The 25,626-nt window shown below is 18.6% G+C and overlaps 6 protein-coding genes across 6 annotated transcripts; 3 read left to right on the top strand and 3 right to left on the bottom strand.

Moving 5' to 3' along the window:
• Nucleotides 1-38: 38 nt before the first annotated feature.
• Nucleotides 39-3,245, bottom strand: PGAL8A_00457100 (tetQ family GTPase, putative; the record flags this gene model as incomplete). The annotated part of the gene is made up of 1 exon (XM_028673331.1): nucleotides 39-3,245. One exon carries the CDS (start codon nucleotides 3,243-3,245, stop codon nucleotides 39-41), a length of 3,207 nt encoding a protein of 1,068 aa, XP_028529794.1.
• Nucleotides 3,246-4,433: 1,188 nt separating this feature from the next.
• On the top strand, nucleotides 4,434-7,139 carry PGAL8A_00457200 (mRNA methyltransferase, putative; the record flags this gene model as incomplete). Its single annotated transcript, XM_028673332.1, has 1 exon — nucleotides 4,434-7,139. The coding sequence occupies one exon, from the start codon at nucleotides 4,434-4,436 to the stop codon at nucleotides 7,137-7,139; it is 2,706 nt and encodes a 901-aa protein (XP_028529795.1).
• A 1,348-nt stretch (nucleotides 7,140-8,487) lies between these two features.
• Nucleotides 8,488-10,178, top strand: SHMT (serine hydroxymethyltransferase, putative; the record flags this gene model as incomplete). The annotated part of the gene is made up of 3 exons (XM_028673334.1): nucleotides 8,488-8,490; nucleotides 8,743-8,844; nucleotides 8,955-10,178. The coding sequence occupies 3 exons, from the start codon at nucleotides 8,488-8,490 to the stop codon at nucleotides 10,176-10,178; spliced, it is 1,329 nt and encodes a 442-aa protein (XP_028529796.1).
• A 1,283-nt stretch (nucleotides 10,179-11,461) lies between these two features.
• On the top strand, nucleotides 11,462-13,060 carry PGAL8A_00457400 (ATP synthase subunit beta, mitochondrial, putative; the record flags this gene model as incomplete). The annotated part of the gene is made up of 1 exon (XM_028673335.1): nucleotides 11,462-13,060. One exon carries the CDS (start codon nucleotides 11,462-11,464, stop codon nucleotides 13,058-13,060), a length of 1,599 nt encoding a protein of 532 aa, XP_028529797.1.
• Nucleotides 13,061-13,668: 608 nt separating this feature from the next.
• On the bottom strand, nucleotides 13,669-20,986 carry PGAL8A_00457500 (conserved Plasmodium protein, unknown function; the record flags this gene model as incomplete). The annotated part of the gene is made up of 14 exons (XM_028673336.1): nucleotides 13,669-13,833; nucleotides 13,918-13,999; nucleotides 14,086-14,239; nucleotides 14,322-14,958; nucleotides 15,173-17,255; nucleotides 17,345-17,591; nucleotides 17,683-18,052; nucleotides 18,212-18,346; nucleotides 18,427-18,516; nucleotides 18,684-18,826; nucleotides 19,099-19,249; nucleotides 19,387-19,494; nucleotides 19,692-19,946; nucleotides 20,030-20,986. The coding sequence occupies 14 exons, from the start codon at nucleotides 20,984-20,986 to the stop codon at nucleotides 13,669-13,671; spliced, it is 5,577 nt and encodes a 1,858-aa protein (XP_028529798.1).
• A 798-nt stretch (nucleotides 20,987-21,784) lies between these two features.
• XAB2 (pre-mRNA-splicing factor SYF1, putative) lies at nucleotides 21,785-25,171 on the bottom strand (the record flags this gene model as incomplete). The annotated part of the gene is made up of 5 exons (XM_028673337.1): nucleotides 21,785-21,917; nucleotides 22,000-22,088; nucleotides 22,165-22,290; nucleotides 22,420-22,494; nucleotides 22,637-25,171. The coding sequence occupies 5 exons, from the start codon at nucleotides 25,169-25,171 to the stop codon at nucleotides 21,785-21,787; spliced, it is 2,958 nt and encodes a 985-aa protein (XP_028529799.1).
• Nucleotides 25,172-25,626: the final 455 nt, after the last annotated feature.

A 25,626-nucleotide genomic window follows, 5' to 3' on the forward strand; every position in this document is an offset into this window, starting at 1 on the left:
TTATCTTTAATAAAAAATATTAAAATGTGATTTAAGTTTTAGCATTTATTGTATCCACAAAATGTCATAAAAAAATTAGCATGACCACTTGAAATAGATCTTAAAACTGAAGCATAATTATGTGTATATTTGACAGGCATAATTGCAATTATTTTCATAATTTTGAAATCATCCTGTTGTTTATTTTTCATAATTTGAATAACATTTCCTTTCCTATTTTGAATTAAATCCTTAACTATAATACCTACAAATGATTCATTTGTTTGTATATGAAGCAACGAAATTGGATGAGCTATTTGAATATTAGCGTTTCTAATCATTTTGTAATATAAATCATTGCAAGCATATTTTGCTACTGCTATTGTACTATCATCAAATATTTTTAATTTTGTTATAATTATTTCAGTATTAATAATATTTGCATTTGTTCTATAACCATTACTTAAGCAGTTTTTTAAAGAAATAATACAGCTCTTTAGAATTTCGTCATAGAAATTTTTTTTTTTTTTATTTATTTTTTTTAATTCTTCAACATATAATTGCACATTTTTATCAATAGTTACATTGCTTTGAAACAAATTTTCATAATTAAGGTTTAATAAATATTCACTTATTTCTTCATCATCTATATTCTCATCATTTATTTCTTCATCATCTATATGCTCATCATTTATTTTTTCATCATCTATTTCATTAATATCTCCTTCATCTCCTCCATTTTTTTCTTCTAATATTTTCATTTTATTTTTGCTATTAAATGTTTTTTTAAAATAATGTTCTGAATTTAATTTTCCCTTTAAATTATTATAACAACTGAAGTGAAAATGTAAACTATTCTCTTTTTTTAAATTTCTTACCTTTTCACTTGTATCAGAGTTGCTATTAATTTCTATTTTCTTTTTATTGTAATGTATGTTATTCGTATCACTATTTTTAGAAAAGTCATTCATATGTATTTCAACATTCGTATCGTATTCCTTGAAATTATTTGTTGTATAATTATTTTTTATACTGTCATAATTTTCTTCTTTTTCTTCTCCACATATGGAGCTATTTTTTGAAGAACATTCCTTCTTCTTGTTGAGTGTTAAGAATTGTGAAACATTATCATATTTTAATATATTCTGTATATAATTTGCAACGTCTACAAACTCTTTTTCTTTAATACTTAGACCGATTACTATACTGGAATAATTAGAACCAACTTTCATTTGTTTTTCTATCTCATTTTCATAATTCCCTAAAATATATTCTTTACATACTATTTCAACATCGCTTGTTTTTATATCAATGTTGTAATCACTTTTAATTTTTTCTAATGTAACTTCAATATTTAGTATACCTATTGAACCAATAATTAATTTATTATTTTTATCTACATAAGTATGTATGCTGTTATCTTCTAAACATATTTGCTTTAAAATATTTTTCAGTTCCTTTTCTTTTTTGTAATCTTTTGGTTCAATTGCACATGTGCAAACTATTATATTTTTGCTAATTCGTTTTTTATAACTTTTCAAAAAATACCACAGTTCTTTATTTTTTATTTGTCCCTTCATTAATTTATATATTTCGTTATAATAATTTGTTTCATTAATTTGTAAATTGTTCTTTCTTTTATAATAATCATCACTATTAATTTCATATTCTTCTTTAATTTTATTTTCTTCTTTATAATAACGTTCTTTTTTTCTTAAAGTTTCTTCTTCATTTGTTTTTTCTTCTTTTTCACCTAAAATATCGCAAACTAATATATTTTCAAATCCTCTTACCATTCCTATATCATTAGTTGTTAATTCTTTAGTAATAATATACCTATCGGCTTTTACTTTATAAATATTTTTTACTTTTTCATTTTTGTTATTTCTAATATTACATAGCATCGAATTATTAGTTAGTTTTCCTTTAAATACTTTACAAAATGTGTTATACCCATTTTTTTCGCTTACTAGTTTGAAAATAAATATTATAGTTTTGTAAAAATTCATAGCATATTTTTTATTAATTGTATCATTTAAAGGCTTTACATTGTTATTTATTTCATTAATTATACTAAAATTCTTATTACTTACTGTTGTACATGATCGTATATCATCTTTATTCTTTATTGTACCTTTATTATTATTTTTGTCAATAATTTCTTCTATATTTCCTATATACTTATGTTTATCATGTAAAATATGTTTATTCTGATTAATTATATTTGAAGAATCAACGATTATATTGCTATAATCATCAGTTTTACTAGTATATGTAACATAATCAAGAAGTAAATGTACTCCATATGAGTTTAGAGCACTCCCAGAGAATGCTGGAAATATATACTTTTTATTTATATTTTCGCTTAAAGAATTTTTAATGTCTTTATATGTTAATTGTAAATTATTTAAATATTTATATTCAATTTCACTATCTAAATCACATAACACTTCTACTATCTCTTCCCTTTTTTTTATGATATAATTAATTATATCATCATTTAAAATATGTAAAATCTTTTCATTTTCATTTTTATATTCTTCTGAAATATCTTTACATGATTGAATAAAATAGAAATGTTTATCTAAATTTTTATTTTTTGATTGTTTTAAAATACCTTCTAATGGTATTCCTTTATATACAAATTTTTGACCATATTTAACTTCTGGATAAAAATATAGAATCATAGATGGTATATCCAATATATATTTTAATTTTTTGTTTTCATAAATTGGGTATGTTATAAGTAAACATTTTTTACTTAAATTATTTCTTATACTTGTAAAATTGTAATCAAGATCTGCTTCATATATATCCATTTTATTTAAAAAAAAAAAAATTGGTATATTTTCTTTTATGTAACGGAAAATGTTAATTGTTTGAATTTGTAATCCCTCCTTTGCATCTACAACAATCACGCATTTATCTGAAACACATAAGGATAAAAATGTTTCATTACTAAAATCAACATGTCCTGGAGTATCAATTAAGTTTACTTTTACATTATTCCATTCAAAACATGAATAAGCTGTTTTTATTGTTATTCCCCTTTCTCTTTCTTGTTTTAAAAAATCTAACTGTGTATTTTGATCATTTATATTACCTTTTATCTTTATTTCATTTGCATTATATAAAATATCTTCTGATATTGTTGTTTTTCCTGCATCTATGTGTGCAAGAATCCCTAAATTTACTACCTCATGTAAAGAAAATCTTTTATTATACTTCAAAAAAATATTTTTTGTTGTCAGTACTTTTTTTAACATAATAAAAAAAAGGGATTAAAATCATTTAAAATATATTTTTTTCTAGAGTTTTATAAAGATATGTCAAATAATACAATGCGCTCATTTTCTTTAAAGATGTGTAAAAAGCAATAATCTATAATTGCCATATACGAATGATATAATAAATAAAAAAAAGAAAAAAAAAAATTAAATATTCGTATAATATATAATTATTTATATAAGGTTTACATAATTTTTTAATCTTTTTTTTTAAGTTTTGTATTTTGAATATTTCTAAAACTCTCAAAAATATTTCGAAAATGTGTAGTTTTATGAGATATATAAAATACTGCAAAAATAAAAAGGAAAAAAAATAAACATAAAATCCTTTTTATTTTTTTCTAATTATTATATACATATATTTGAAGATTTCTCAATACTAATCAAAATTCTTAAATTTTTTTTTAATAAATACTTAAATATTAAAATGTTCCTTTTTTTCTATTTGTTCTTATGTATAAACTTATATTTTAATTCAATATATATATAAATATATATTTTAAAAAATATTTTTTTTCAAACACTTAAAAACTGAAATTTATACTTTTTCTATTATAAATTTTTTTTTTTTAATAATACTCTATTTTTATGATATCTCATGTATACAAAAATATTCGTTTTTTTATTTTTTTAATTTTTAAAATTTATTTTATTTTCATAATGTTTTGAATTTTAAAAAAAAAAAAATCATAATTTTATTAAGAAATTTTTGCTTCATACATATATAATTTTTTTCAGGAAAGTCAAACTGTATTTTTTCTTTTATCTTTTATCTTTTTTCTTTCTTTTTTTTTCTTCTTTCTTTTTTCTTTTTTCTTTCTTCTTTTTTTTTCTTCTTTTTTCTTTTTTCTTTTTTCTTTTTTCCTTTTTCTTTTTTTTTTTTTTTTTTTTTTTTTTTTTTTTTTTTTTTTTTTTTTTTTTTTTTTTCTTTTTTTTTTCTTTTTTCTTTTCTTTTTCTTTTTTTTTTTTTTGTAAAATATTCGTAAGGAATTTCAAAATTATTTATGAATTTTATATATATATATATTTCATTTTTTAAATATAATTATAAAAATCTTGAGAAAATATAATTATTGAAAGGATATATATTTTTTTAAATAATATGTAATTATTTTATTTTATTACTTCCAAATAATTTAACTTATTTATATTAAATGTATATAAAACATGAAAAACTCAAAGAACGAAGATTCAAATAGTACAATTCATAAACCTCCGAAGGTGGTAAATTTCAATAATAATCGAATCAATAAGGTAGACACAAGTTTTAAACAAAATTTTCAAAATACTTCATATAATAAACCTAATAATACAACATATCAATATATGAATAAAAATTATTCGAAGGCTAATTATGTTAATACAAATTCTACAAACTCTAACTATCCAAAAATAAATTACAACAGTACAAATTTCCCAAATACTTATAATAAAAGTTGTAACTATAATTATATGAATTATTCATGTATTAATAATAATAATAATAGTAATATAAAAAACTCAGTAAGTTATGTAAATACACATATAAGTAACAATGTGAGCAGTAATTTGAATATTCATATGAATAATAATTTAAATAACAATGTGAACACTCATACTAATAATATGAACATTCATGCTAATAGTATGAATAACAGTATAAATAATAATATGAACAGTAATGCCAATAATATGAATAATTTAAATAGTAGCATGAATATTCATGTTAATAATATAAATAATAATATAAGTAATAATGTTAACAATATTGGTAATCCTATGAATAACAATTTAAATAGTAATATTATGAACAGTCAGGTAAATAATTTGACTAATACTAACATAAGTAATAATATTTATATGAATAAAAATTACAATATTCCAAAAGCTCCATACATAAATTATGCTAATAATAATATGACCAATTTTAATAAAAATAATAATGCTCATACACCTAATATTAATTCTTTGACATCAAAAAATAACCAAAGTAACAGTACAAGTAATTCTTACATGAATAACAACTTTATGGATAATTTGACAACATTAAATTATAATAATGATAAAAGCAACTATGTACAAAATTCAAATACAGTAAATAATACAAGTAACAGTAGCACATACGCTACAATAGACAATAATAATGTTGAAATACAAAATAATTATTCTTATGATAATTATTTAAAGAATACAAATGTAAATAATAATGAAAATGAATTATATAGTAAAAATTCCAATTTATCTAATATTTTCATTGATGATACAAGATCTATGAATACTAATAATAGTAATAATAATTGCAATAATGAATTATCGGATTTTAATAAAAATAATTATCCCAATATTAATTATAAAAATAGCAATGTAATAAAGAATAACAGTTCTATGAACACAAAAACTAGTGATTTAAATTCAAAAATACAAAATAAACATTATTCTTCAGGTTCTCTACAAAATCAGGAAAATAATAATGGTATACAAAATGTCACATTTAATTTAAATATAACAAAAAATAATATGTATATCAATAAAAGTAGCAATGCAAATTCTAAACCTATGTATACAAATATAAATAATGGAGCTCCTAATAGTGTGAATAGCAACTTCAGTTCTCACAAAAATAACCATACTAATTTTTCTCCTATTAATACGAATGAAAAAGACAGTGCTAAATTTGAAAAAAAAAATGTAAATAATATAGAAAATACTAAGGATATGAAGAAAAATGATCGTAATTATCAAGAAAACTCTAATAACACAAAACAAAATTCCTATCACAATAATAATTATCAAAATGAAAATAATAATTATGAATATAATAATAGCAAAATACACCCCAATGCAAATGCAAAAAAAAGTGAAAATAAAAATAATCCTTGTAATATAAATATAGATGGAAGAGAGAGATTACAAAATGATTATAATCAAAATTTTGTAAATACAGGAGAACGACCACAAAATTTCATAAGAGACAGTGATGAAAATAAAAGATTTATTAAATATCCCAAATTGAAGCAATTATTAGAGTTAAAAAATGTGATCATAAAAAAAAGATCAACTCCAGCTAGATATATTAATTGTGATTTAAGAACCTTTGATTTAGGAAGTTTAGATATAAAGTTTGATGTTATATTAATTGATCCACCATGGAAAGAATATTATGATAGAAAAATTCATAATTTAGATGTATTAAATAATATAAATATTGATAATTATGATTTAAATCAAGATATAAATAATGAAAAAGATAAATATTGGTCCTTAGAAGAAATAGCAAGTCTAGAAATTGAAAAAATTGCTGAAGTCCCATCTTTCATTTTTTTATGGTGTGGAGTAACTCATTTAGAGGATGCACGATTTTTACTAAATAAATGGGGATATCGTAGATGTGAAGATATATGTTGGTTAAAAACTAATATAAACGAAAAAAATAAAAGAATAAAGTATTTAAATGAAATAAATAATGAAAATTCTTATTTGCAAAGAACAACTGAACACTGTCTGGTTGGCATAAAGGGAGCAGTAAGAAGATCATACGATATTCATTTAATTCATGCAAATTTAGACACTGACGTAATTATAGCTGAAGAAACTGATCAAAATATATATGATAATAATAAACCAGAAGAACTCTATAAAATTATTGAAAAATTTTGCTTAGGTAGAAGAAAAATTGAATTATTTGGAACCAATAGAAATATAAGAAATGGATGGTTAACATTAGGAAAAAATATTGATACTACTTTATTTAATAAAGAAGAATATATAAGTTGGTTTGAAGGAGATATAGCATGGCCAGAAGCAACCTCTTATATTGGTGGAAAATATATGGGAACGACAAATGAAATAGAAAATTTACGTCCTAAATCACCACCAAGAAATATGAACACATAAATATACTTTAATAGATAATTTATATACAATTGATTTGATAACTTTTTTTTTTTTTATTTTCATTTTATATATTTATTTCATTTTTTTTTTTTTTTTTTTTTTTTTTTTTTTTGTTGCAAAAATATTACTTTTTTATTTCTTTATTATTAACATGATTAAAGCATATCGTATTGAAAACAAAAATTTAGTTATGTTATATTCTTTTTTATATTTTTGTATTATATGTAGTATTGTCTCTATTTTTATTTGGCATACGTATTTTTATTTTAAATTATGTGAAGCTTTTAATAATCCAAAAAATGAAAAGAGAAAAATTATATTAATTTTTTTTGATAATATGAATATTTCTAAAATAAAGAAAATATAAGAAAAATACGTATGCACNATTTTTTTTTTTTTTTTTTTTTTTTTTTTTTGTATTTATTTTTGACACATTTATTTGTTCTTTTATTTGAAAGTAGAATTTAATAGTTTATGTAATTCAATGTATATTTGGTTCGTGCTTTTTCTTTTTGTTATGTTGAGAAACTTAAAAATAAAAATATATAAAATAATGAAAATAAAATTATATAGAAAAGTTGTTCTTGTATATATATAGAATGGTTTTTATAAATAATTAGAAATGTATTTTTTTTTTTTTTTTTTTTTTTTTTTTTTGTTGCAAAAATATTACTTTTTTATTTCTTTATTATTAACATGATTAAAGCATATCGTATTGAAAACAAAAATTTAGTTATGTTATATTCTTTTTTATATTTTTGTATTATATGTAGTATTGTCTCTATTTTTATTTGGCATACGTATTTTTATTTTAAATTATGTGAAGCTTTTAATAATCCAAAAAATGAAAAGAGAAAAATTATATTAATTTTTTTTGATAATATGAATATTTCTAAAATAAAGAAAATATAAGAAAAATACGTATGCACTTTAAGTTTTGAACTTCTAAACTATATCACTTCTTTTTTTGAAAGTGCATGAAACCTTTAGCATAATCTATCTTAATAAACGGACAAAAGTGCTCTAAAAAATTTAGTTAGTATAAAATTTTAATTTAATAAAAAATTAGATAATGCATAAATATTTTATTTTTAAGGAATATAAATGTAAATTGTATGTTTAATTTTTTTTTAAGTGAAATATAAAATTAACCCTAACATACATAAATAAAATTTTAGATGCATTATCAAATTTTAAACACATAATTTTAACTAATTTTTTATTAAAATCATACTAAATACATTCAATGTAAATTTTTATATTAATATTTTTCTCACATATATACATATAACTTTAAAAGAAAATAAAAAAAATTATTACGTTATTGAACTAATTCTTAAAAAAAAAAATGGTAATATTATTAAAAAAACTTTTACAATTTTTTTAAATTAAAGTAAAAAAAAAATATTTTAAAATTAATAGAAATTTGATGTTATACGTAAACACATATATATAAGCAATTAAAGTAAAATATAATATAAAATTTTTTTATATTTAAAAAAAAAAAAAGAAAAATATAAATTCATTATAACTCTTTTTACATAAATGTTATAATTAAGATATAACATTTTATATAAAAGGAATACATTTATTTTTTATTTAGTTTAATAATGATTCTCTAGAAATATTTGACAAGGAGCTCTTTGATATATTAGAAGATGAAAAAAAAAGACAAAAAGAAACCATTAATTTGATTGCATCAGAGGTAATATAGAGGATAAAAAAAACGTATGAACTTGTATATATATACATAGAGAGAAAACATATAAATTAAAATTATTTCTTTAAATATTTTTTTTTCTTTCTTTTTTTTAGAATTTTACTAATTTATCAGTGCGTGAATGTTTAGGACATTGTGTGAGTAACAAATACTCAGAAGGATATCCTCGCAAAAGGTATTATGGAGGTAATGATTATATTGATAAAATAGAGGATCTTTGTTGTAAGAGAGCTTTAGAAGTTTTTAATGTAAATGAAGAAGAGTGGGGTGTTAATGTTCAATCTCTTTCAGGTTCAGCTGCTAATGTTCAGGCACTTTATGCTTTAGTTGGAGTAAAAGGGAAAATTTTAGGAATGCACTTATGCTCAGGTGGACATTTAACTCACGGATTTTTTGATGGAAAGAGAAAGGTTTCAATCACGTCAGACTTATTTGAATCAAGATTATATAAATGTAATAGTGAAGGATATATTGATTATGACTCTATTCGCGATATCGCTTTAGAGTTTCGCCCAAAAGTTATTATATGTGGATATTCAAGTTATCCTAGGGATCTAGATTATAAAAAATTTCGAGATATATGTGATGAAGTAGATGCATACTTATTTGCGGATATTTCTCATATTTCAAGTTTTATTGCATGTAATTTATTAAATAACCCCTTCTTATATGCTGATGTTGTCACAACAACTACACATAAAACATTAAGAGGACCTAGAAGTGCACTTATTTTCTTTAATAAAAAAAGAAACCCTGGTATTGATCAAAAAATTAACAGTGCCGTATTTCCAGGTTTTCAGGGAGGTCCTCATAATAACAAAATAGCTGCTGTTGCATGTCAGTTAAAAGAAGTGAATTCTGATTTTTTCAGAAAATATGCTAAACAAATTTTACTGAATAGTAAAGCTTTAGCTAAATATTTAACTGATAATAATATAGATTTAGTAACAAATGGAACTGATAATCATCTTCTTTTAGTTGATTTGAGAAAATATGGTATAACAGGTTCGAAACTACAAGAAGTATGTAATGCTATTAATGTTTCCTTAAATAAGAATACTATACCTAGTGATGTGGATTGTGTTTCACCAAACGGAATTCGTATAGGAACACCAGCAATAACTACAAGAGGAGCTAAAGAAAATGATATGGAATTTATTGCACATATACTAGTCAAAGCAATCAAATTAACAGTAGAGCTACAACAGATATATGGAAAAAAGCTAGTAGATTTTAAAAAAGGATTAGTTAACAATGATGATATAGAAAAATTGAAAAGTGAAGTTATCGAATGGGTAAGTCATTTACCATTGCCATAAACCATTATAAAAAAAAAAAAAAAAGGAAATAATAAAAATTTTTTTTTCCAATTAATCATTTATTAACATAAATAATTGCATTTTTAAGAAATAACTTATATTTCTATTTATCTATACAATTTTATGTATAATAATTTCCATATATAATTATATATCTAATATTAAATATTTTTTCATATATATTCATAAAGTATATTATAAATATAATTATATATTTATATATATTGCTTATATTTAAAATTATTTTTTTATATAACTAAAGGTATATATTAAATATATATTAATACACTTTTTGTCATTTCACATAATTCACATGTGTATATATTTTCTATTTATGAAAACATAATAAGAAAATTTATTGTAGTACACTAGAAAAGTCGTATTACGAATAAAAAAATAAACACGCATAAATTTTTATATAATTATATTTTTTTATATGAGACTTTTTTTATTATGACAATTTCAAATTATTTTTGAAAATTTCAAAATAAAAAATAATAATAAATTTATAAAAAATTTATAAAAAATTTGGTATCGTTGAAAAAATTTTACCTATTTTTTTTTTTTTTTTTTTTTACACAATTTAAAGATTACTTTTATATTTAATAATAATTTCATAATATTTAATATTTTTGTGAGAATACATTAAATTCATGATTTCTTTAATAAGTAGATTAGATAATTTGTATATAAAAATAGTTAATAATAATAAAAGCCATCATTTAAAAACATACTAAATCTTTTTATATTATTTTAAATATTTGTAATTTTTTTTTATAACACCTTTTTAACACAGTATCAAAAAAAAAAAAAAAAAAAAAAAAAAAAAAAAAAAAAAAAAAAAAAAAATCAAATCAAATTAAGGATATATAAAAAAAAAAAAAAAAAAAAAAAAAAAAAAAAAAATCAAATAATAATAAAAATTAAAAAAAAAAAATTAAGGAATAAAAGAAATATTTATTTTTTCAAAAATAGTAAAGAATTTTGAAATAATACATCAAACATTTTTTATAATAAAATAAAAATATGTTCTTTTTTTTAAAAAAAAAAATAGTAAAATTTAATGAAATAAATATTATTTAATAAAAATTTTAGGAAAAAAATAAAATATAATCCTATATTAATATTATATTTTATTTAATAATAATATTAATAAAAAATACTATGTATAGTATTGATTAGCATATAAGAAAAAGTATATTTAACATCACATATAAAAAAAAAAAAAAAAAAATAAAAATAAAAATAAAAATAAAAATAAAAATAAAAATTCAATTACAGTAATGCATAGGTTTAAATTTATAAAAAATTGGAATTTTAGAAAATTTGGTAAATTAACAAATTTCCAAAATTCCAAAATAAACTATCGTTATATTAGCAGTAGTGAGAATGCAAATTTGAAAAAAAATATAGTAAATAAAAATAATGATGTAAATAATAATATTAAAACAGGAAAGATATCCCAAGTAATAGGAGCTGTTGTAGATGTAGAATTTGAAGATACTCCTCCAGCTATTCTAAATGCATTGGAAGTAGAAATAGATAACAAGAAGTTGATTTTGGAGGTAGCTCAGCATTTAGGTAACAAAGTAGTGAGAACAATAGCAATGGATGCTACAGATGGTTTAGTAAGAGGACAACAAGTAAAGGATAGTGGAAAGCCAATATGTGTACCTGTAGGAAAGGAAACATTAGGTAGAATTATGAATGTTATTGGTGAACCAATAGATGAGTGTGGTGATATTAAAAATAAAAAATTTTTGCCAATACATAGAGATCCTCCACTATTTACTGATCAAAGTACAGAACCTGCATTGTTAATAACAGGAATTAAAGTTGTAGATTTAATAGCCCCATATGCAAAGGGAGGAAAAATAGGTCTTTTTGGTGGTGCAGGAGTAGGAAAAACAGTCTTAATTATGGAATTAATTAATAATGTTGCAAAAAAACATGGTGGTTATTCTGTTTTTGCTGGAGTGGGAGAAAGAACAAGAGAAGGAAACGATTTATATCATGAAATGATAACAACTGGAGTTATTAAAAAAAAAAAAATAGGAAATGATGAATTTGATTTTAGTGGTTCTAAAGCTGCATTAGTCTATGGTCAAATGAATGAACCTCCAGGAGCTCGTGCTAGAGTTGCATTAACAGGTTTAACTGTTGCTGAATATTTTAGAGATGAAGAAAATCAAGATGTGCTATTATTTATTGATAATATTTATAGATTTACTCAAGCAGGATCAGAAGTATCTGCCTTATTAGGTCGTATCCCATCGGCTGTTGGTTATCAACCAACTTTATCTACTGATTTAGGTGCATTACAAGAAAGAATTACTACAACCAAAAATGGATCAATTACATCTGTTCAGGCAGTATATGTACCAGCAGATGATTTGACAGACCCTGCACCTGCAACTACTTTTTCACATTTAGATGCAACAACTGTCTTATCAAGATCTATAGCAGAATTAGGTATATATCCTGCTGTGGATCCTTTAGATTCTACATCTCGTATGTTAACACCTGATATTGTTGGTGCAGATCAATATCAAGTTGCAAGAAGTGTTCAACAAATATTACAAGATTATAAATCACTTCAAGATATTATTGCAATTTTAGGTATTGATGAATTATCAGAACAAGATAAGTTAACAGTTGCTAGAGCTAGGAAAGTTCAGAGATTTTTATCTCAACCATTTGCTGTGGCTGAAGTTTTTACTGGAAAACCAGGAAGATTTGTGGAATTAGAAGATACAATTAGTGGCTTTTCTGAGCTCCTAAAAGGTAACTGTGATGATCTACCAGAAATGGCTTTTTATATGGTTGGTGGTTTGGATGAAGTTAAATCAAAATCAGTTCAAATGGCAAAACAGTTATCATAATTAATGAATATTTATATATTTTATATAAATGATTATATATAATGATGAAATAGAAATTTTTAACTGAAAAGGAATCATTTTTTTTTTTTTTTATGTTCTCTTACTTATATATCTATAATTTAAAAATATTTATTTTTATTTAAAATATTTTTAAAATTATTATTTTTAATTTTTTTTTTATTTTTGTGCTGAATTTTATATATCATTTATATTTTTATATTTTTTACATATATATTTTTTATAACAATTTCAATATATAATAAAGTTCTTAAAAAAAAAAAAAAAAAAAAAAATAAGACTAGATTCTGAATTTTATTAATTTTATAATTATAAATTTATTATACTTGAGCTCAGAATAAAAGTTTAATAGATGTTTATTTAAAATGTATTAAATTTTTTTTTTTTATTTTTATTAATGAGAGAGATAACAAAAGGAAATTCATATGTATTCTTACATCTGGTACACATTATAAAGTTATTAAAAAATATATTTCTTTTAATATATTAATATAACTTAATTGCATTAGTAAAGGAATGATAAATGTATATATATTTAATATTCTAAAAAATAAAAGCTCTTTTAATATGATAAAAAAATTCATATATTTTTAATTAGGTAAATAATAAGCATTTAACAATTCGTTATTTTCTTTTATATATTCAATTAAATAATCTTCCACTTTTTTCTTAATAGAATTGGTTAAAAAATTATCTGAATCTCTAAAGAGTTCCTCTTTTATATATTTCTTAAATGAGTTTACATCATTGATATCCTTTTGTAAAAGAAAAAAAAAAATTGTACAAATATGAAAATATGAAATTATATATATAAATTTATTGTTTTTTTATTTTTCTACTTTTAGTAACAAATTTATAGATTCTTTAATTTGAGGTAAATTGATAACTTTATTTTTTAACTCTTCTTTAAAAAATTGAAATCTAAAAAAAATATTTGAAAAGGTAATAGAAAAATATATATGTATATATACTTTTTCAAGTATGTAAATTTAAATGTTTTATATTACTTATAATGAAAAATAGATTTTTCTCTTTCTTCATTTAGCAAATTTAAAATATCGTAGTGAGGGTTATTTTTTATATTTTTTAAAATAGCATAAAAATAATTTATTGACATATTGCAAAGTTTGTGTAAATTATGGAAATTCAATTTTTCACAACCTGTTATGACACATATATATATATAAAAATTTTTATTTAAATCATATTTTTATTTTTTTTTTTTATTTTTTTTCATATATACCTAAATAGGTGAAAGAATTTATTAAATTAAAAGAATTAGTAGTAATTTTACAATAATAACCTTCAATATCAATATTTTTTGAGATTTCAAAATATTTAACATTAAAATAATCATTTAAATTTTTTTCTTTTTTTACACTTATTTTTAATGTATCTGTTAACAATGCTACATTATATATCTCTTCTAAAATTCTTTTTTGTTTATCATTCTTATTTTCTATTAATGATGAATCATAATATTTGGATAAATCACCAATTGATGCTTGAAAATGATAAAAGTAAAAATCACATGGAAGGGTATTAAAATAAACTAAAGGCATTTTAAATATTTTTAATTTTTTATAAAGCTCAATACTATTATTAAAATTTTTTATTTCTTCTTGTTTTTTTCCATTTTCCTCTTTTACTTTCCATTCATTTACTTTTACTTCTTTTTTTATTTTTTTATTTTTCGAATTAAAAATATTATAAGATAAACAACATTGTTCAATGATTATTTTTAAAAATTTTTTGCTTACTAATTTTCCTATCTCAAAATTACTATAATATTCATGATTTAAAATATTATTTTTACTAATTCTATACTTATTAGAAAAAGAACATAGCTCACCTCCACTAAAAATATACTTATCATTTGTCTAGAAAAAAAAAAAAAAATATATATATATATATATATATATATATATATATATATATATATATATATATATATATATATATAAATTTTTAATTTAGAGGTTATCTTTTAATTATTCCTCTATTAATGCAATCAAAAGTTAGTAAATTTGTAATTTTTTTTTTTCTTTAGATTGCATTTAAAATATAAAAATATCTTTATTTAGAAAAGTTAACCTGAAAATTATCATTGACGCAAATCTTTTCATCATAAACAATTGATGATTTATTAAGAATGTAATACAAATGATTATTTATATCAAATATATATGAACATATTAATATTCTACATGGTATCAAAATATAATTTTTACATATAAATTTGTGTGTTTTAAATAATGATCTATCTATCTTTTTATGTTTACATAAATGTACAACTATATACTTTAAACGATTTTTCTTATTTTTTTTTATAGCTACTATTTTTCCATAAATTATCCTAATTTTCAAAAGATGAAATAAAAAAAATACTTTTTTTAATACATACTTAATATTATCAAATATAAAATTCTTGTGATAAAATTTTTTTTTTTCACTATCATCTGAAAACAAATAATTATTTTTTAGATGATTGTTATTATTATAATATGTTCTATCATTAAAAATAGTTTCTTTCATATCTTCCTTCATACGTTTTTCATCACATCTATTACATGTATACGGATAAATAATTATTAATTTATATGTTTTAATATTATTTTTTAAAAAAAAGTTTACCATATTCAAAATATCGACACTATTACTATAAAGAATAATATAATTAACACAATTTTTTACAATATTCATATATTTACTGTTTTTATCAAAATGTTTTTCAAGAAAAGGATCAGTAATACTGAAAACTCCATCAATATTCCTATTTACATTTGTGTTATTTATATTTATTTCACTATATATATTTGATAATTTTTTCTTATTATTATTTACATTTATCTTATCTTCTTTTTCGTCACATAAATTTTTGTCTTCATTATGTAGATCTGTTGTAATGTTTTCTCTTTCATTTTCTTTTTTCTTTTTAATAAAATCTGAGACAATAGAAATGTCTTTCCTTTGATTATTTTTTTCTTCATCAAATTTAAATTTTTTTTTTTCTTCATCAAATTTGAATTTTTTTTTTTCTTCATAAAAAATATCTTGCATTTCACTAGTTTCAGATGTTGGTAAACAATTGGATGATAAAGTTGTGTAACTTGATGAGTCATGAATATCTATATTATCATCTTCTATGTTTTTTTCTTCATTATTATTATCATAACTTATTTTCCATTTATCATTTTTTTTTTGTTTCTCATATTTGCATTTCTTTTTCATTTCTATTTTATTATGAAGTTCTCCTTTATAATAACATTCATTGTATTCAACATCAGTGGTATCTGATTTTTTTTTTGTTTTTTTTTTATTTTCATAAATATTGGATTCATAGGATTTGGAGCTTTCAGATAAACTATATTCTTTTTCCTTTGATGAATTATTTTTAGGTATAATTTTAGTTTTTTTTTTTTTTTTTTTTTTACAAAAAGATTCATTCACTTTTTCGTTGTTTTCATGTTTCTCATAATCTTTAGCTTTAATTAGAAAATCATATTTTTCATTTTTATATTCTGTATCTTCATTTTTTTCTACAAAATTAAAATTTTTTTTTTTTCCTAATTCATAGCTATTTAAATTAAAAGAATAAGTGGTAATATCTTCTTTATCAAAACATATGAATAAATAATCATAATAGATAAAATTTTTATTATTTAATTCAATTTTTTTATTTTCTCTATCAATGTTATAAATATTATCATAAATTATTTTTATTCTTTCTTTTATCATTATATTTCTTAATTTATTATACATAACTGAACTTTCAAGACTAAAATTTTTTAAGGAATTATTTTCTTCTATTTTATCTTCATAAAAATATTTATTTTTATAAGATATTATTAAAATTATATTATTAAAAAAATATTGATTATTAATTAACATTTTATAAAGTATACTTAAACAAACATCATTTAAACCCCAAAAGACTATATTATTATCAATGTTAACATATTTTTTAAGACACATTTGTTTAGTTAAAATTAAATATTTCTCATTATTTTTTTTTCCATTTTCAATTATTTTATTATTATCTGCTTCTTCATATATACTTGTCTTTTTGTATATACTTACACTGTTATCTTTTCTATTCAAAAATTTAAAATGATTATAAACATCACTAAATAAATTATTATTTATTGATATATGACAAGAACAAGATTTTGTTAATCTACAGAAAAAAATTACATATATCAATATATATATATATGTATATATATATAATAATTTATTTATATATTTATAATTGTTTAAATTTACACTAAAATATTATGAATAATTTTTTTGTCATAATATTTGAAAATAATTATGGAGGAGAAAAAGAAAAGAAGAAAATGTTTCGTATTATCATTATTATTTTGTAAAATAATACTTTTAAAATCAAAAATTTTCAATTTATAATAAAAATCAATATTATTTAGAATAGATCCTGTGGTTATATTAATTATTCTATCTCCACATCTACTAACAAATATGTAATAATTATTTATGTTATAAAATTCTAACTCTATATAAAAAAAAAAAAAAAAATATATATAAAATTTTTAAGTACCTTATATAAAATTATTTTTATTTTATTTTATTTTATTTTTTATAACCTATAAAGAAATTATCTGATTCTTCAAGTGCGTTAATACTTTGAGATTTTTTTTTACAGTATTCTTTAAGAGATAATATAATTTCATTAATTTTATGTTTTTCTTTATGATTTACTTCTTCTAATAATTTTTGAACATCATCTATATCATTTAATTTCATATAGTCAGTTAAAGGTTCTAGAAATAGTGTGTATTTGTTTAATATATACAATGATTCTAATGTATTTGCTTTTCTCTTTTTTTTAACTCTATTAAAATAATTTAATATAAATGGTATATTTCCTCTTTCATTATTTGTTGCAATAATATAGTCAACTTCATCATAATATTTTTCTATTTTTAATAATATTTCTTTACAGTGATTATAATACTAGTATGTTGAGGATTATTAAGAAAAAAAAAAAAATTTATAAAATAAATGATAGTATAAAAAATAATTCTAAATTAATATACAATTTTTTATAAATTTAACATATTATTAAGAAAAAAAGAAAAACATTAGTAGTTTTTGTTTTGTCTTTTTAATTACTTTGTCGTTTAAAATAAACAAATTTAAGGAAAACGCATTTTTATCTTTGTTGCTAAGATTAACCAACCAGTTAATGTGCTTATATTTGCATATAAAATAATTTTTTTTAATATTTATTAGTTCATCTAAGAATAACTATAAATAAAAAAATATAAAAAAAAAAAAAATTAAAAATAAAAAAATAAAAAAAAACTAATTAAAAAATTCTAGAATACTTTAAATGAAACGCAATCAAATATTGTTGTTTCTTCTATTATAATTAATTCATATAAGTCAAGAAACAAAAATAACAATATTATTTCATTCTAAGAAATTTTATAAAAAGAAGAAAAAAAAAAAAAAAAAAAAAAAAAAAATATAAATGAATATATTATTTTTATATAATCTTTATTATTTGTAAATACTTTATAACCTTAATTACTATATTACTTTTTTCTTTATCTTAAAAAGTTTTATATTTTTATATATTTACTTTTTTAAAAATTTCAGGATATATATTTTGTAATAGAAGGAAAACATCAAAATAAGACAAATTTATAACCTCCTTAAAGTTCTTTTCAGTCTTTTTGACATCGTTTTCATGATTAAATTTTATAATATTTATTTTACTACTATCTGTATAAAAAACATAATTTAAATGTATTTTATATCAATATTCATAAGTAAAATATATAGAAATATAATTAAATATAAAAAAAAAAATGAAAACTACAAAAATTAAAAAAAGTATATAATTAGGAATAGAAAAAATTATCTATTGCTAAAAAAAAAAAAAATTGTTTTAATGTATATAAATTAGTTGCATAATTTAACAGAATATATTAAGTAATACACTTAAAATTTTTATGGTTTGTTATTATTTCAAAATATTTTTTTTTTTATAATACTATTTTCAGATCCATCATCACTTTTTATTCCTTCTTTTTTTTTTTTTATCTTTTGATATATTTTTTTATATGTTTTATCATTATTAAAATTAAAGTATAACTTTTCAATTTTATCAAAATTATTGTAGAATTTTTCGCTAACTTTCACAATCTAATTTAAAAAGAAAGAATAAATGATATAAAAAAAGTATCAAAATAAGTTTTTTTTTTTTTTTTTTTCTCTATTTTGTTTAGATATTTTTAAGTTAACTATTATATTTATATTTTTTTTTTTATTTATTATAGTACATCTGAAAAACTTATGTTGGCATATAAATTTATTAACTTATTTAAAAGAAAAAAATTCATATCATTATTGTCTGTATCTTTTCTGTAATTTTCATAATCATATTGTAACTATATAAATGAAAAAAAAAAAAAAAAGAAAAAGAAAAAGAAACACATATATATATATATATATATATATATATTATAATATACGCACATAAAAAAAATATGTGCAATTCTAAATGTTTGTATGAATAATATAAATTAGCAACAAGATATACATATATATATATAATTTTTTTTTTTTTTTTTTTATAATCTTATACTTTATTATAAATATTTTTTATTATTATTTTTGTGTCTAAATTTTTCTTAATGAAATAATCAGCGTATATTTCTATATCTTCAATTAGATGTTCATTTAAATACTCATAAATAATTTGTTTATTAACTTCATAATTCTTTTCTAAATCTTCTAATGATTCTATTTTTATTTTCTTTAAAATATATTGTTTAAATTCTATATACAAATATTTCTTTTTTTTTTTATTCAAATTTTTATTTCCATACTTATATGATTTCTACAAATAAATGAAATTTAGAATACCATTTGTTTATTTATTTATATAATATATTTTTTTTTTTTTAATTATATTTTGTATACTAATGATTGGGTTATATCAGCAAAAAAATCATCTTTGATTAAATAATTATAATCTTTTAAGTTATACAAGTTAACTAAGATATTTATATCAATATTTTTTTTTAAAGATATAAATCCAATTATTTTTTTTTTATTATTTAAAATTGTAATTAATATATCATCATTTGTTTTTTTCTCAATTATATCATAAATAAGATATTGAGTTGTTTCTTCAAAATTATTGTATGAATATTTCTTAAACAGTTCATGTAAGTCATATATATCACTACTACAAGTTAGTCTCAAAAAAATTTTATTAACAAAAGAATATTTATTTAATATTATAACTTTTTTAAAAGGAATATTAACATTTGAGAATTGATTAACATCTATTATTAATCCATCTTGAAATTCTTCATATATTAATTTACATTCTTCTTTTAAAAATATTAAAATAAAAACCAAATCTTCAAAAGAATGAAATAGATAATAAAACAAGCTATTATAATATTTTTCATTTTTATTTATAATTAAGTTTATTATTAAAGTATTATTACAATTTAAATTAGATAAAATATTATAATTCTTTATATGTAGTGACAAAAAATAATAGAATTCTTTTAAATTAAATGGTTTCTTTTCATTATATTGACAACTATTTAAAGATAATTCATAATCAAGAGAAGTTATTCCTAGTATATTTTCTTCTTTTTCATTATTGTCTTTTTTTTTTTTTTCAAAAACTGTTATGCATATAGATGAATATTGTATTATATTTATTATTTTATTATATATCTCTTTAGATAAATCTGAAAAAGAATCATTTATTTTTTTTTTTTTATTTTCCTCACTATTTCCTATTTCTTCTTTTTCATTAATTTTATCTAATGAATATATAATATATTTTTCAATATCTTGTAATTTATCTTTTAAAAGCATTAAATGTTTATGCTTATAAAATTTAAATGTGTAATCCATCTTTTCATCTTTAATTTTTTTTCTATATTTACAAGTTTTACAAAAAAGGTATATGATTAATACGATTATAAAAAAGATTCAATTTATTTTAAATTTTGCACTTTTTATTTTTTACTTATTCTAATATATATTTAAATAATCTTTATAAATACATAAAAAAAAATAAAAAAAAATAGAGAAATTAGAAATTTAATCTCTAATTATTTTCATTAAGACAGAATAATTTATGCTTTATTTTATTTTATTTTATTATTATTTTTTTTTTAAATTAATAGAATTAAAATATAATTAAAAATCTTTATAATTTTTTTTTTTTTTTTTTTTTTCCCTTCTATATTAAATTATATACATATTTTATCTATTTTTATAATCAGCTATTACATTATTTTAATGTCATTTTATTTATATTTTTGATTTAATAAATAGTTAACGCACCGAAATCTTCTTAAAATTAATAAAAAATATATATATATATAACAAATACAGAAAACTCTTTAAAAATTATTAAAAAAAAAAAAAAAAACTAAAATAAATTTTAATGAAATATTAAAAATTATATACGTATATATATATATATATATATATATTTATATATAAAATTAAAAAAAAAACAAGTCTATAAAAAAATTACTTTCTTATTTGAAATTTTGTAATAATTTTCTTAAGTTTATTAATTATATATAAAAATATATATGCCATAAAATTTTTAGTTTTAATAATTATTCTTTTAGATTCTAATTGGATATACATTTTATTAAATTTCCTTAACTTTTAAAAAATTATTATTTTTTTTTTTATTTATTTTTTAATTTTTTTTTGAATCTGCTCTTCATTTTCAATCATTTCTTTTAATCTTTTTTTTGTATTTTCTATTCCATTCATTCCTGATTTTTCGTTTTTTTCTATTTCTTTAATATTATTAGAAGAATTCCTAATAAAAAAAAAAATATAGAAAAAGAAAATAAAGAAAATCAAAAAAAAAAGAGCAAAGTTTTATTTTATAAAAATCTTACGAAAAAATATTTAATACACTTCTTTTAATTCTTATCATATCTCTAAATGTGTATTCATTTCCATGAAGTACTTCAAATTCTCTCCACGCCTACAAAATAAATAAACAAATATATATACAAGATTAAATATAAGTATTATTAATTATATTTTGTAAATATTATTACTTGATAAAAATCTGATTGTGTTAAAGGATTAGTAAATTGAGCTGTATATATATAAAGAGCTCTTACACGTTCATATTCATTTAATTTATATTCCATATCAATATATAACATACACATTTCCCTTGCCTATATATATAAAAAAAAAAAATAAAGTAATATATATATATATATATATATATATGTAAATATATATACAGTTGTTAAAAAAAAAAATTTACATAAAAGGAAAAAATATATATATTTATTTATGTTTACATTATCATCTTTTAATGTTTGAATTGCTTCTTCAAAAGCTTCTCTAGCTTTATGTACTCCATATGATTTAGAAACCTAAAAAAAAAAAAAAAAAAAAAAAAAATAATAAAATAAAAATAAAAAAAAAAAATAAAACATTTTCTTAAAAATATAAAATAAGTATTTTATAAAAGTAAAAATATTTTGATGAAATAAAATTTTTAAAAAATTTATTAACCTTAGAAATAAAGATTTTATAAAATTTAATTTTATCATTTTCTTCCAAAAAAGGTATAGCTTCTTTATAAATACTTAAGGATTTTTTTAAAAAACCATAATTCTCTTCAAACATTGCATACATTAAAAAAATATATTTCGCAAATTCTTTGGGTATATAAGTTTTGTTATCCATTCCATATATAGCTTGTTTAAATAATTCACGAACATAAGAAATATTTTTATCCTTGTATCTTTCAATGTATTTATTAATGTAGTTAATATAAATTGGGTATAAATATGGATAGTTAAATAAGGAAATAGCTTTTTCATAAATTTTAAAACATTCATTAAAGTACTTTTGTTCATACAGATAATTCGAAAAAGATAAAACCATTTTAACGGTAATACTTTTAGAATGATATAAAAGATCAAACAAATTCAAAGAGGTTTCAATAGTACCATAATTTATTTCCATATCTAATATTAAACAAACTAATTTTATTGAGTTTAATAAATTAAAATTTGTATGTATTTTCCCATTTAAACCATTAAATGATTCTTCATTTTTGTTTTGTAAAGTTTTTTTATGTGAATCTCTACTGATATCAATGGATAATCTTGCTATATTTAATGCTTCCTTATAATTTTTTTGAAGTAATTCTAACTCTACCCATGAACAAAAAATACTTGCTATTTCATTTAAACTTTTAAAATTTTTTTCTTCTATAGCTCTATAAAAAATTTTTTTTGATTCATCATAATTGTTATTGTTATAATGATAATATGCATAAGTGATATATATATCACTTAGTTTTCCAGAATAATCATTATTCTGAAAATATTCTAAACATTTATTAAATAAATCAATTTTTTCATCTTTATCCTCTATAGCATCTATTTTACTTAACCAAATATACACATTATTTTTGTTATTCTTTAGCTTAATATCAGCTATAAAAGTTTTTCTTTTATCAAGCAAATAATTTATTTTTTCTATATATAAATCTATCAAAAAATTATCATTAATTTTTTTTGATTTTTTTAATTTTTTATTATTTGATGAAGTAGAAATAGCTGAATTTTGATCATATTTATCATCATTTTCTTTTTCATCTTGACTTATTTCTTCTTCATCTTTATCATCATTTTCTTTTTCATCTTGACTTATTTCTTCTTCATATTTATCATCATTTTCTTCTTCATTTTTATCTTCATCTTCTTCATCTTCTTCTTCATCTTCTTCATCTTCTTCTTCATCTTCTTCATCTTCTTCTTCTTCTTCAATATTCTCTTCTTCATTTGTTTGTTTCTTTTTTTTTTTTTTTTTTTCTTGTTCATCAATTTTTAAATCTATTAATATTTTTAATGTTTCAATATAATTTTCAAAAAGATTAGAAAAATCATTTATAGTATAACATTCAGAAAATCCTTCTTCATATATATCCATTGCTTTATTCCATCTTCCTTCATAAACATAATTATTAGCTAAAAGTATATATATAGATGTAATATTTTCATAATTTTTCAAAACATTTAAATTATTCTTTAATATTTCTACAACATCATTATTTAATACTTTAGTAGAATTAATTAAATTAAAAATTTCTTTATATAAATCATACTTTGATTTATTTCCTAATTCTAAAGTTTCTTCACAATTTAGAATAAAAAAAAAAGTGTTAATTGCATGTTTATGCATTTTATATTTAACATAATGATTAAATAGCAAAATTATTTGTTCAGGATAAATTGTTACATATCTTTTGATATATTCATAATTAATCAATTTGTTGTTAATTTTTTCATTATATTTTAACTGGTAATACCATATATCTTCTTGTTGATTTAAAAAAACATTCTGTAAAGATTGATTGAATATTTCTCTTATTTTTTGTATATTTCTTTGAATAAATAAAAATTGAATATACATAATGTAAATAGACTTAAAATGATACATATATAAAAGACATTTTTCAAATATTGAATTGATTCTTTTATATTCTCTTTTATTATCATAATATATATCCCTTATCATTTCTATATTGTCTTTCAAATAATTATACCACAATTTAAAACTAAATGGAAAGTATTTTAAGATAATTTCATATATTTTAAATAAATAATATTTAAACATATTAAAATTTTTTTCATTCTCTTCTTTTAAAAAATTATCAGAACTTTCATTCATATTTTTTTCTTTCTTTGAATTATTTTTATTTATTATTTCAGTAATGCAATATTCAATTATATTATTATTTGTCTCTAATATATTACTATTATCATTTCTTAAATGTATATCATAGAAATTTAAAACATATAAGCTATTTTCATTTTTTATGTTTTTTTCTTTAAATTTATTTATATATAAAAATAAATATTTAGTTGATATTTTTTCTAGATTATTTTTTATATCTAATTCTATATTTTTTACATAATTATCATTTTCTGTACAAACGTTATCAATCAACCTTTTTTCAAGTAATTTATCTTCATCACATATATTTCCTTCATTAAAGAAGTCATCACAGTCATATAACTCTCCATATAATTCCATTATTATATTTTTCTTTTCATGATCTTATTTATATTATCATCAGTCAATTAGTTAAAAAATACCAAAAAATATATCAAAATATATTATACAATTTTTTTTTTTTTTTTTTTTTTTTTTTTTTATTTTTTTTTTTTTTTTTTTTTTTTTTTTTTTTTTTTTTTTTTTTTCATTTCATATTGTATATTAATTTACGTTTTAATTAAGAATATATTAATTTTTTAAATATATTAGATTTCTCATTTCCAATCAAAAAACAAAAAAAAAAATAAATTAAAATAAAATAAACTTAAAGTTTTTATTTACTATTAAGGTTTTTTAATTTAATTAGTTAAATTTTTATTTGTTTATTTTTTCTTTTTTTTACCTAATGCTCCGTTTAAAAAAATGATTTTTATTTTTGATTAAAACAACCTAATATATATTAAGATACCATTTAAAAAAAAAAAAAAAAAAAA

This window comes from Plasmodium gallinaceum (assembly GCF_900005855.1).
Source record: "Plasmodium gallinaceum strain 8A genome assembly, contig: PGAL8A_v1_130, whole genome shotgun sequence".
Taxonomy (NCBI): Eukaryota; Apicomplexa; class Aconoidasida; order Haemosporida; family Plasmodiidae; genus Plasmodium; species Plasmodium gallinaceum.